Here is a 13,452-nt window from a genome sequence, read left to right as displayed (position 1 = left end):
CCTTAAATACAGAAGAGAAAAATATCTCTAGGATGTATTTTGAGACTGACTGCTTTGCAATGGTTTTTCTTTGGGATCAACCATAAAATTATAGGAAAGATTTCTTTCCCTTGGTCCAGTTCAACTTTAGCCTTTCTAGTCAAGGGGCTGAAAGTCTCCTGAAGGGCTGAAACACTGCAAGCACCTCTGCAGCCAGATGGAGATGTTGTGCTCTATTATAAACCATGTGAACTATCACTTCCTTATTTGGCTTACTTTGATCTCAATGGGTAACATAAAAAGTGGACCTGTGTTGGTGGAACTGTTACATATAAATGAAATACAAAGAAATTACACCAAGAAGTCTTACATGGCTGGTCTGCTGTCACATCCTATCCCCTCTCTGTTTGTGTCCCATCATGTTCCCCACCCCCACCTGCTTGCCATCAGTTTGCAAGTTCAGCATCAGGCCTGTTCTGTGACAATCTTGTTTTCTTTGAAGGATGTGCATGGTGAGAAATCACTGATGTGAACCACAACTGAAAATCCCCGAGCTCTGCTCTGGAGGCAGCGGCCTTGCTGAGGTGGTGTCTTTGGGAATGGGGGTAGGCAAATAGGCTGGTAGCTTTGACACGAGTTTGTAGGATGAGGCTAGCATTAGAGCCTGCTAGTGGCAGGTCTGGCCTTATCACCAAGGCCCAGGCCATGCTTCCCAGAGAATGGGAGGGAAACTCTTCATGCTGCATCCAGACACACCCCCAAAAACCTGTGGTCAGGATTCTACACCCCAGATACAGGTTAGTCTGTCTGCGCTTCTGTGTGCGAGTGTTGGCTGTTTGTCATTACATTTTCTGGAAGTTTTGTCTCCAGGGCTTCCACCTTAACCAGGCAGGTGCAGCTCAGCCTCTGGCAGCTGTTGGGATGAGGGGAGTTGCATGGAGGTGTTTCAGGACTGCCCAGAGACACACACACTCCTCACCTTGGACAGTTTAGCAGTTGAGATGAAAACTGGGTGCAGTTTCCTGAAAACAACTTTTCATATTTCAACATGAAGTAGTAACTGGAGCTTTCAGCCTTAGTACACTGCAAAGCCATTGGCTTCCAGTAAGAAGTAATTGTTTCGTATTTGGTGGAAAAAATTGCAATAAGAAAGATCTCACATGATTCATTTCCTATGTATAGGTGTAATTCTCTTGGTTTGAGGCCAGAAATGTGGCTTGTGCTTTGGTTTATGTCTTGCACAACCGTTGTAATGTCTCTCCTCTTTTAGTGCAAAGAAAATATGAAGTACTGCAGCAGAGTAGGAAAACAAGATAAGCTGCACATTTTTACAGTGGCCACTATAAATCTAGTGAGGCTGATCCCATGGCATTTCAGTAGACCTATGAGCAGAAAATGGAGTGATGTCAAACAGGGTTGTCCACTTACCTTGGTGTCAGAATTATGTTAGTGTTGGTGACTGTGAGATAATCTGACCAGAGGGCAGGTCAGGTCGCATGAGATATCAGGATGAAAATCAAAGGTAATTAGTACATTAAGATTATAATCCTGCTTCAGTAAAAATGACCTGTTGTGTAGGTGTAAGGAGAAACCACCATTTTTTGTTGCTGCATGTTTGTACTTTCTTGATTTGGTTCAGGCCATTGTGTTTCATTTAAAAGCGGTTGAAAATGTTCTTCTGTTCAGCCAGGCTCGAGATCGGAGTGTGAAGTGCCTCACTGGGGTGGCATCGATGCGCAGAGCCACTAACACGGGAGCGAGCTGCCCGTGCTCCAGTTGCTGAGCGAGCCTGAGAACTGATGTGTTCCTTTCTGTGGGTGTCAGAAATGGCCTTGTGGAATGTTCTGCAGCAACAGCTGGGAGGCAGTCATGGCACTTGTGTTGCTTCTTCCTGCACATTTATCCTGAGAAGGGAAGGCCGTCGCTCAGTTCCTCTGGCTTGGGTCCCACTTTCAAACAAGAATTTGCTGCTGAAAGTTGGCCATCCACATTTTAACTTTTTGGAGCTAAGTAAAAGTCATATGGTTTCATCTTTAAGTGCTTACAGTTCATGACTTCCTTGACACTTGGATACTTCTGAAGGAATCATGAAAATGGAAAATCGATTGAAATAGGATGTTTTAATTAGGCCTTGAAAGAAACCTCACCAGAGTAACATATCAGCGTTCAATCCTCAGTGTCAAATGCCTAATGGGGAGGCGCTGCATATGATCAGAATGTCATTTAATTTGGTAATTGTGAGGTGCCTCTTTATTGAATTATAAACCTAATTAAGACATACAAAAGGGATTTTCTTTTAATGTTAATCTACATTGAAAACAAACTACTTGACTGTAGCTGAATTAATAATTTCAATATAAGAACTAGGGAAGAATTTCCCGCAGTCGAAACTGTAAGCTGAAAAATAAAGTGATAACTTAGGAAACAGAAATTGCTGTAATAGAAAGTACTTTTTTGGTCCTTTTTTAGAAACAGTTGCTGTTTTATGAGAAGAAAATTTGAGGCTTTTGTGTTGGATTAGATTGATCAGGATGATTTTTGTAAGCTGTGTTTTCATTTGCTATAAAATGATTCTTTAAATTTTACTTTAAATACAAGCTGCTTGTCACTCAACTAATAATCTTGATGGATAAGTAGCTATTATTTCAGACTCTTTTTCTGCCTTGTGTTGATTTTACAATGTATTCAATTTTCAAGGCACTATTTTTAGATATCTTTTTGTATTCTTTTACCTCAGTCTTATGAATGGCTATGAATTTTGAGGTCATGTTTTCATTAAAAGTGTCATTCCTGGTCTTGTTCCTCTTGTTCCTCTGTATGGGAATGCCTACTTTTGATAGAGAAGCAGTATTTTTGGGAAGAGTTGAGAGGACTTACAGAACTTTCCTTTTAAGGGCATACTTTGTTGTCTTTTACATGCAAATAGTTTAATTCCCAGCTATTTCTTTATCTTCCTATTCTTTTCTTAAACTTCCTCTTAAATGTCTTATACTGTCAGAGTTAACTACTGAAACCAAGGGTAGTATGGTACAAATTATTGGTATCTGTGTGTAGCCCACTGGGGTAAATATTTCTTCATGGAAGATGGAAATCCCTCTCTCTTCCAGGAGTTTGAACTGCAAATTTATTTCTGTTAAGAAATGAGGAGGTGGGTATGAAATGAGTTGTCAGTAGGAGTTTGAAGGCAGAAGCTCTGATACTCCTCTTGCATCTTTTTGCTGACCTTGGGTGTTTCTTTGCCTGTGAGCTGACCAGCAGAGCTGAGCCCCTTCCTTGCTGAGAGCTCCTCTGCTTTCCTCTCTGCACCTCTCCCTGTTTTCCAGTCTTCCCGAATGTTTGCCATGCCCTCAGCTGGGTGCAGCCCTCTGGCAGACACGCACGGCTCTCCGCATACCAGGGTTTGTTCATTTGAGTGCATTCTAAATGCTCAGCCTGTATCCCTTCATTCAGTGGAGACATTTCCTTAGTGTATGAATATTTCTCTGCATTCACCCCAAGGTGTCTTTTTTCCTTTGCTTCCTCTCTTGTATTCCTTTGTCATCAAGCTCCAGTTTAATTTACCCTTTCATGTTATATATTTGCTTTCTTCTCTGCAGCTCCTGACCTCTGGAACAGCTTTCTAGAGGTCGTGCCTCCAGAACCTCAGCTTTTAAATTGTATTTTTAAGTGACTGCTTAATTTAGAAAATGTGGAAGAAAGCCTGTGCAAAGTATGTGGGGATTGGTAAAGAACCTGTGCTATGGCTTCCTTGCTGCAGTCAAAATTTATCTGTGCTTCCTGGAAAGGTTTGCATCCCCTCCCCAGTAATATCAGCATTGTGGTGACATACAGAAAAGCTGCCATTTTATCTGCCCCTAGCAATTGTTACATCTTCTAGAGAATACACCAGGCTTAGTCACTGTCCCTCGCTTAACTTGCCTGTCTTACTCCGTGCTCTGAGATACCCACAGCTGAGCCCTAAGACACATTTCTCTGACTTGCTCCTTAATTCACTGTCAGCTATCACTTAATATAAACAATTTATTCCTTGCCATGTTTGGTCATTTCCAATCTTCCTGTTTTTCCAGCCCAGTCAGCCTAAACTGGAGTTTCTTTTGAGCTCCTCATCCCATTGTTTTTTGGAATAAGTTCTTATCTCCTGTCCCCATCTCAGCAGGCTTTGTCCCAGGTTACTTTCGTTCTCATTCTGAGGTCAACTTTTGTCCTTTTGTATTTAAATCAGACTGCTGCTCCTCTAATACAGCTTGAATGCCTGCTAGGGAAGCAGGGGATGTAGATAGGTCTCCGGCCTGGATAGGACCTCCAAGGAGGTGGGATGTGCGGAGCCTGGGAGGCCCAAGAGCTGTGACAGGAGTTTGAAGTGGAATTTGGCGCTTCATACTTGTAATGAAAATGTACTGACTGCACTTTTCCATATGATTTTAAATTTAGGGTTTTTGGGTAATAGAATATGCCCAACTCAGATCGTTATTCTGGCAAGTTTTATGTGCTTGCTGAAGCCTAATGGGTGCAGGAATATTTAAGAGAAAAGATTTTCAGAAAGTAGCACAGGTAATGTAATTTTTCTTAGGTCTGTCTCTTGCAAACAGCGCAATTGACTTGCATCCAGTAATAAAGCCAAGAAACACATCTAGCAGGACAAATTTTAGTGTGCATAGGTTAGCAAAGTTATTCTCCCAGATTTTATCACTGGAAAGAATTAGAGAGTGTTTTACTGCTTCTTCCCTCAAACTTAAAAATACAATTCTCATAGAAAATAAGGCTTTGGTTGGATATGATGCAGTGCTCAAAAACTGATGTTGCCTGCCCCAGTTGGGCGCTGTGCTCTGCTATCTTGACAAAACCCTGTGCTGGCTCTTACCTGATGCTTAGCCCTTACTTGTCTGCTACAAGGTAACACTCTGAAATTTATTCTCTATCTAATTGCTGCCAGTTTCTTTCCCCAAGAACTGAAGTTGATTGCTGTGTGACATGACAGTGAGGCTGCTCAAATGTCAATCTGATGCCCCAAGGAGCATGGGCGGATGTCACACCACTTCTCCTTAGCAGCTCTCAGTGTAGGCTCATCACCCACAAGGGATAACCTGGCAGAAAAATCACTTCTGTTTTGGAGCAGGACTAAGTTATTGCTGGTAGGGACCTCTTGAACCAGCTTTCTGTGGTGGTTGATGAGGACATATCAATCAGGTGCTGCCTGCACCAGGGGAGCAGGAATGGAGGGAGGATGCAGAAGAGGTGGTGTCAGCAACCTGATAGACCCAGGTAGCCGTGAAGCCAAATCAGCCCAGTAAAGGGAATGGGCTATAATTTCCTGTTTGCACATTTTCCACCACTTTTTTTCAATTAATTAATACTACATTTGCTCTTTTTCTTTGCTGCTATAAGCATAACCTGCCTCCAACCTCCTCTTAAAGGTTAATCCATGAGACTGAGTATTGTAAAGTGAATTGCATCAGGTCCTGCCTACTTGAAAATACTTAGCTTATCCTAGGAGTTTTAAACTATTTTCCTCTAGAGACAAGTGTTCTTATAAAAGACGTTTTTGTGGGTTTGCCTCTGATGTTGATTGTGGTTGCTCTCTGGGTTTCTTTTCTTTTTTTAAAAAGGGATTAAAGCTAAAAGGGCAAACCTACATAGGGCTCAAGGTGCCAGCAGTTTTTAGTGGTCTGCACTGAACAGTGGGTCTATAGTTGTATTTATATCAGGGATTGCTCATAGTATTGGAAGAGAAATTTGAGTTTAAGCGCTTGATGCCACAATTTTTGCGTCTTAAGCAAGGGGTTAGGTAGGTGTCTGGTTCAGCTTCATGGGATACTTTCCTGTTACTTTTGTGTCTTGTTGCTGGAATGTATCAATTTGTGGCTTTACCTGTCTCATTGCTCCATGTATTTTGTGCTCCTTTCACCCTCCCCCTAAGGAATCTGACTTCCAATTTATTGCACTCAGATTTCAAGTCACTGAGAAATTTTTTATCCCTTTGCTTCCTATCTGTCCCTGTCGCTGGGATGCTTTGTGCTGATGTCCTTTGGCTTGTAACTTCTTAGCAGTGTTACTTCATACTGTGTCAGATGGTTGTGCATGCTATTATTGATCAAGTAATGCAAGAAGGACAAATAATACTAATTCGTACAAATAGTGCAAATAATTAATATAGTGCTGTAGCAAAAATAAGTGACTCAAATCAAGGGTTTTTTTAAAAGGCTCCCTGATTATGCTGATCACAGATCTTTAGATTTCTGAAGAGAAGCCAGATATCAGAAGGCACTATGAATAATTTTGGAGATGGGAAAGAGAAACTGTGAGTCACCCAGGATCTCTAGTGCAAACAAAACTGCACTAGAAAATCTTTAGTCTGTAATTCATGAAAGAAGAAATTGAGAGAATACACCACTTCAGTCCTGCATCTTATCAGTTATGAAGTTTGTAAAACAGGAAGGGGAAGCGAGCACTTGCTGAGTGACGTGTAACATCTGGCCTGAAATTAAATATTCCTCAGGGTTTCCTAAAATTGCCTGTCAGTAATCAGGATCTTTTAAACTCCACTAAAATATTTTGCTCTGTATCTCAAGTTTCCTGTATGCTTTGTATCCTAAAAACCAAGTATCTTGTAGAGCTCTCTGTGTCGTGTATTTTTTTTCACTAGCCCTACGCTGTCTGTAGGTGCAGCGTGATGATGAGCCTGACAAGAGCGTGTTGTTTGTAACAGCCCCAGCGCATGTGGGCAGGCTTGTGCTGCTCTGTGCAGCCAAAGGATGCTGTCTGTGTTCTCTCTGAGTTCACGGGAGAAACTTATATAAGTCTTTAACCACAAAAGCAGAGGCAAAATACTGTTGTTTGTGTCTTGCAAACAAGTTGAGACAGAAAGTTTTGATGTATAATCCAAACCTAAGTTTCTCTTCTGATGGAGAGAGCTGCAAATCTCTGGATTTTATGTCTTAAGCATTGCCCCTCCTTCTCACACCTGGTTATGAGATTCTCTTTTATCTTTAATTGTATCCCTTTGGCCTAGTCTTCCCACGCCCTGAATTGTTCCCTTTTCACCCCTCCTTCTTTTGCTCTTACAGTTCTCAGGGTGGAAAAACACTTATATTAAAAAGTGTGAAATGTATTTCTCCCTGTGGAATAGCTGTAATCTTAATTTAATCCAATTACGTTGGCTAAACGTATTAGCTGGATGCTTTTGTTAACAGGTGACCTTTTAGAAATCTGTGTCCTTGGATTACAGAGCTGAACGGAGCAGAGGTGTCTCATCCCCTTAGAAGCTGTCCCCAGTGGTCTGCTGGGGGTGTGGTGCCTGCATTGCTTAGAAGGATGCGGTTCAGTTTTGCCCTGTCGCCAGTGAATTCTGTGTCCCTTCACACAAAATGTGGAGAAGAGTGGCTTGAGTGCTCTGCACGTGCTGTTAACACCATGGGCTTGTATGAGTTTCATATGCTTTAACTTGCCTTTTAATAAGTTTGAGGTTTGCAAGCAGAGTCCAATAGAAAGATGTTAGTTAGCTATCCATAAATAAAGGCATATAAATTAATTTATTTAGAGCCTTCTGTTGGTCACAGACCCAAAGTAAAGTGCATAGGATAAATCCACAATACAGAAATACCTGTCTACAACTCTATAGCAGAATGTATTGTTTTGTCTTGGTTCACTGAGGAGCAAAACATTATCCAGCCCTGTGGGGTGAATCTTAAAAAACAAGCAAATAATGTACTCTGAACTACTCTACCTAACTGAATAAACAACATTCTTCAGAAACAGTTGTCCAAACTTGATTAGACATAAAACTTTTTTCTTCTTTTTCCTCTGTCTTCCAGGTAATGTGCTTTCTATTGTTAGGATAACATGTATCCCCAGACTTAATTTCAGTAACCTGAGTGGCAGGGAAGGGTATAGAATTGTTTCCAAAGATAGTATATTGTGTTTCTGCTGAGGAACAGAATTCATATTGGTGGTGGTTTTCATTGCAGTTTGTCTGTGTGTTGCATAGTTTAACAGTTTCATTCACTATTTTTGTTATTCAAGATGTACACAGCTTCCCTTTGAGCTGAATGCAGCATTTAGCTGATTTTCAGGCATTGTCTTTCTGATACTACTTTTGCTCCACCTTGCTTTTATGTAGGCAGCACGTGCTAGTGAATGTGAAATAAATGTAGTGGTTGTGCTTTCAATGAGGACAAGTTTTTGAGAAGCAGAGGAGAAGACTTGTCCAGTGCTGCTCTTGATGTCATGTCTTGTACTTCACTTTGTGGAAAGTTCATAGTAGTGGAAATTATTGGTCCTCTCAAAGCCATCCTTGTAAATAGTGAAGGGAAAAACATAACTTGCATTAACACTACTTTTGCACAAACTGAGATGGATATAAGGAGTTTTGAAAAGGAAAGGTAGCTTTGTGGGTTCATACACGTAGGTGCTTGAGAGGCTGACTGTCTTTGTTTTTCTTAAAGGAAATGTTCTCAACTCAACTGAGGGCTGAAATCATTCATACCTATTTAAGAAGGTCCAGACTAGACTGAAATAAACCATGCAATTGTCACTCAGCTTTTCAAATCTAAAAGAATTGCTGAATTTCCAAATAAAACCTCTTCAGCCTAGCCTTTGAGTGAGATATTTAAGTCGGCCTTAGGATTCCAGTAAATATTTGGATTCCACTGTGATGCATGTGGGCTGTGAACCTGTACTGATACCTTGCTGTGAAAAGTTCACTGCTCTTTGCCGTTCCTATCATCTAAATACTGTGTTTGATAAAGTGAAATATACTTCTTAACAATCCATCAATTTAAAAAAAAAAAAATCTTTTTTTTAACAGGCAAAAAGAAGGCTGGAGCTGGGAGAAGGTGGCCACCAGTATCTTGCAGAAGGACTAAAGACTCCAAAGGGGAAAGGAAGAGCTGCAACAAGAAGTCCAGATAGTCCAAAAAGTAGGGGAACTTTTAACATGCTGTCATCAGTCTGCATTACCTAGCTTAGAGTGTGTTTATTGCTGTCCTCACCTAGATGTGTATGCAACAAACTCAGCCCCCCAGCTGGGCAATGGACAGCAGGTTTGCAGCATGCAGGGGTTGCTGCTGAGAGGCTGCTGAGGCTCTGGGCTGCCAGGTGTGTCCCTCTGCCTGCTGGGCAGCCTGCATCCTCTGTGCCCAGGGCTGCCCCTTCAGCCAAGGACATGATGCTGGGATGCTTGAGAGGTGGATGCTGAGGAATGAAGGTGATGTGATGGGATCAAACGCACAGTTATTAGGCCAGGCTCATCAAGCCAGCTGCCTCCTTTGCTGCTGGAGTTACAGCAGCTGGCTGCCAGGGCTTCTTTCCCTGGGCAGGGATTTGCAGAGTGCTGTGCCTCAGCAGCGCTGCACGATAAATGCTCCTTGCGGGATCCAAGCTGCCTTCTCTCCCTGCAGTGTGACTCTGGGTAATTACTGCCACTGCCTAGTTGCTCTAAGTACTAATTTTTGCACATCTGCATTGCCTGGGGCACTGGGCTTCTTGCTACAGAAGCTGGGGGCTGTAGCCTTACTATCTTTATTTGGGGGTTTTCAGCAGGAGAATTAGGCTGGCAGAGGGAGCCAGATGGGGCAAGAAGAGGACTGGGGTAGCAGTGGTAGTGATGTCAGAGCAAGAGATGCCAAGGAGTCCCTCCTTATCAGTCTGCTGGTTTCTATTGAGGCAGATAGGAAAAAAGAAATTAATTGAAGATACAAACTCAAAGCATAGGAGTTGAACAACCACAGTTGATTTAATTAAACTAAACTTCATTAAGCTAAATGAAACCTATTTTAAGTTGAAGTGGATTCTTGTAGCAATTCAGTACTGTTTGATGCACAGGATGCTGCTGCAGCATTGATAAGCCCATACAAAGAACTTGGTGCATGATGAGGAGCATGTGCCATTGTAGGTGGGAGTCCAGTCACTTCTTGCCCTTATCACTCTGATTCCCTTACTCTTTTCTAAACCCCAAACAAACCAACCATCCTGCTCTAAATCCACAAGGTCATGTAAGTGATATGAATGAGATTTAGATGAAATGTTGGGAAGAAATTCTTTCCTCATGGGGTGGTGAGGCATTGGAACAGGTTGCCCAGAGAAACTGTGGATGCCTCATCCCTGGAAGTGTTTCAAGGCCAGGTTGCATGGGGCTCTGAGCAATCTGGTTTAGTGGGAGGTGTCCCTACCCATGGCAGGGAGAGTGGAACTAGATGATCTCTAAGTTCCCTTCCAACCCAAGCCTTTCTATGAATATTCTTCCATTTCCCAGAGCAGACAAGCCCTGAATCTACCCAAAGAAACACAGCTAGGTGGTTCTCTTTGCAAAGATGCAACGTCTTGGTTTTCATTGAAAAGCCATCGTTTTCTTCAAAATATTTCAGGGTAGACTAAAGGTTCCCTCTCAGGTAGGATTTTCAGTTTTGACTGACTTCTGCAGTTTAATGTGTGACCTGACCCTTGAAAACATGGAAAAGACCACCAGATCAGCCTAAGTTCCATCCTGCATAATACTGGAAGCATATGAAGGGTTTGAGATGTTCCAGCCCAGCAGACTTGTAATAATGGCTGGCTCATTTCCCTTGACAGAAAGGCCTTGAACACTTAGAATTAGAAATCATTCTGATCCAAGTATTTAAACTCTTAAAAGCCCATCTGTTAAGTGTATAGATGCTGCATTTGTGCATGGAAACCATGAATTGGTCCAAGCTATTTGCTGACTTCTAATTTAGAAGATATGGATACTCTCTCCCAGTGTAAGCATTGTTTGGTTATGGAGCAGTGATAATTATAAATTGTATTTTACATTAATCTCCTCTAATTCACTTGAGTTTTCTCAGGCTGTGGAGTCTGACACTGATGGAATCTGTCATTTTGTTCACCCACTGAAGTACACCTAAGTCCTGCTTAATTGCATATGAATCACTTATCTCACATGAGGGGAAAATCAAACCCTGATGAAAGCTGGCTATCAGCCTGATGAAGGAGACTCACAGGGGATTTTTTGGGGTTTGCTGCCAGGATAAATAGATACTAAAAATACTATCATGAATTCACATGGTAAAAGCCTCAGCAGAATATTGCTATATGTATCTGTCAGACTACTGGAAATATTTGCATTTTAAAAAAGGTATATATTTGCTCATGTACCTGTGACTTTTGGAAAAGTACATCTTGGAATACAAATACGTAGTGGTAAGTTGTGTCTTAATGCAGAGGTATGAGAGATTTCTTTAGTAAAAATGAAAGAAGTAATTGTATAATTTCATTTGTGGTTGCTTCTTTCAGAACCAAAATGAGAAGAAACTGATTTAACTTTCTTTTTCCTTTTGCTTCCAAGCTCCAAAATCTCCTTCAGAAAAGACTCGGTATGATACATCCCTTGGCCTTCTTACAAAGAAGTTCATTCAGTTGCTGAGCCAATCTCCTGATGGGGTCCTAGATTTGAACAGAGCAGCAGAGGTCCTCAAGGTGCAAAAAAGGAGGATTTACGATATCACCAATGTACTGGAAGGCATCCATCTCATTAAGAAAAAATCCAAAAACAACATTCAGTGGATGTAAGTATTCATTATCCTTTTCCATCCCTGCTGGCTGATTTCTCTATCACGGGGCAGCAGTGTTTTTCTTCTCCCACCTTCCATTCTAACACTTTGCTCCAAGCAATCATCCAAAATGCCTTCCAACAAGATAAAGTTTTATTTTTCTGTTAGGAAAAGTTTATAAAAAGCATCTGTCAGGGACATTAGAGACCAGCAGCTTGTTTGAAAACTGGATTAATTAATTTACTTCTGCATGTAGAGTAAGTTTTAGGTACGTGTCTCTACCTACTGCTTTCCTTGGGTTTTTTTAAGTGGTTATAAACAAGATTTTGGAAGTAAGTAGAAATACTCAACTCTTCCATCTTGGTGGCAGTTCCAAAATGTGTTGTTGTGCTAAAAAGATGTTTTTTCTGGAAAGCATAGTTTATGTTGACTCGCTGTGGGTGGGTTTAGGGAGAAAGGACTAAGAACTTGATCTGCAGTGTGAAATCCTGCCTCTCCCCTTTACCATGGCATAGGGTCAAACTTTACAGAAGCTGAAGGGATGTCTTCCTTCTCTGTGTCTATAGGGGCTGCAGTCTGTCAGAGGATGGTGGGATGCTGGCGCAGCGCCAAGGCCTCACGAAGGAGGTGACCGAACTGACTCAGGAAGAGAAGAAACTGGATGAGCTAATCCAAAGCTGCACCCTGGACCTCAAGCTGCTAACAGAGGACTCAGAGAATCAGAGATATCCTTTTTCCCAAAACCTCAAAGGTGCTCAGCCTCCTTGCTGTGCCCTGTAATACTAGGAGAATTCTCTCTAAGTGATGTGATAGAAAGCAAGCATCAGAAGCTTCAAGAAGTTGAAAAGGTTTTAATGTAGTTTGATATAAAAGTTACTTAAGCAGCTTAAGCCTGTAGTGCTTCTGGAATGTGAAAAGACAAAAAAGAAAAGGTGATACATGAAGGAGACTGTTAACATTTGTGCTCACATACAGTAGAACCAAGAACCTTACTGATTAATGAGTGACAATATCCAATAGCCCTGCGTTTTTTTCAAGCATTTTGAGCCTAGGGCAAACCCCAGTTTTATGGGTTCAGAAATTATAAAGGCATGAAGAGAAAGTCTGACAAGGTAACAGAGTTGTGTAGTCATTATTTTAAAATTTATTTATTTATTTTACTTTAAACTGATATGTTTATAAATAGAGGCACAGAGAAGAAAACAAAGTTGGGATTTGGTTTAGTCTGAAACTTGCAACTACGTTTCAGATTCCTCTGGTTAGAGAATCTATAATAGAATATCATAGATACAGGTTTTATGAGCTCTCAAAATACTTTAGTCTGAATTATTTAATGTAATAGCAATACTAAATTGCATAAGGTTCATATGACTTATTTTGGCTGTTAATGCCCTTTGTAATTAACCAGTAGTCACTTTCCTTACATTTTCTACCTATTAGCAACACAAGAAAGCATTTTATTAAATGCTGATGTGAAAACTTATTACTGTATATAATAAGTAGTGTTTAAATAATATCTAATAAAGTGGACTTACTCTGTCCTGAAGGATAGGAAATAAGTGGGAGTACCAGTAAAAAGTACTTGAACTATGTGAATGTTGTCTTTTGACTGGATTTCATAGACATTTTGATGTAACCAAAGATCACCAAGTGGCATGGGCAGCAGGATCAGCACTGCCTTCAGCTAAGAGCACGATCCATGAAGCGACATAAGCAAGACAAAACTGAACATGACAATTCTCGATTTTTGCAGTACTGAATCCTTCGAGGATCAATCTGCATTTGCAAACATTACTTAACGAGTGGTAAAAGCCTTGATAAAAGCCATTTGGGTGAACAATGACCTGTCACTTTGCCTCTTCAACTGTTTGCTCCAAGATAGATGCAAGATATATTGGAGCTTGGGTAGTCTGTCTTGCTGTACTGCTCAGTAACAGCACACATTCACACC

At 41.1% G+C, this 13,452-nt stretch overlaps 1 protein-coding gene across 3 annotated transcripts in view; it reads left to right on the top strand.

Moving 5' to 3' along the window:
- E2F3 (E2F transcription factor 3) overlaps positions 1-13,452 on the top strand; it is a 41,913-nt gene that overhangs the window by 21,700 nt on the left and 6,761 nt on the right. For all 3 annotated transcript variants that reach the window (XM_042049158.1, XM_042049157.1, XM_042049156.1), the window contains exons 2-4: positions 8,783-8,894; positions 11,297-11,516; positions 12,068-12,226. In XM_042049158.1, the coding sequence (XP_041905092.1) occupies positions 8,783-8,894; positions 11,297-11,516; positions 12,068-12,226 (491 nt within the window). The remainder of the gene's footprint in view (positions 1-8,782; positions 8,895-11,296; positions 11,517-12,067; positions 12,227-13,452) is intronic.

This window comes from Corvus kubaryi, unplaced genomic scaffold (genome assembly GCF_017639235.1).
Source record: "Corvus kubaryi isolate FWS band 111438036 unplaced genomic scaffold, C.kubaryi_AGA036_p1.0 69, whole genome shotgun sequence".
Lineage (NCBI taxonomy): Eukaryota > Metazoa > Chordata > Aves > Passeriformes > Corvidae > Corvus > Corvus kubaryi.
Note: the sequence above shows the minus strand (reverse complement) of the source record. Positions and strands in the feature narration are given on the sequence as shown.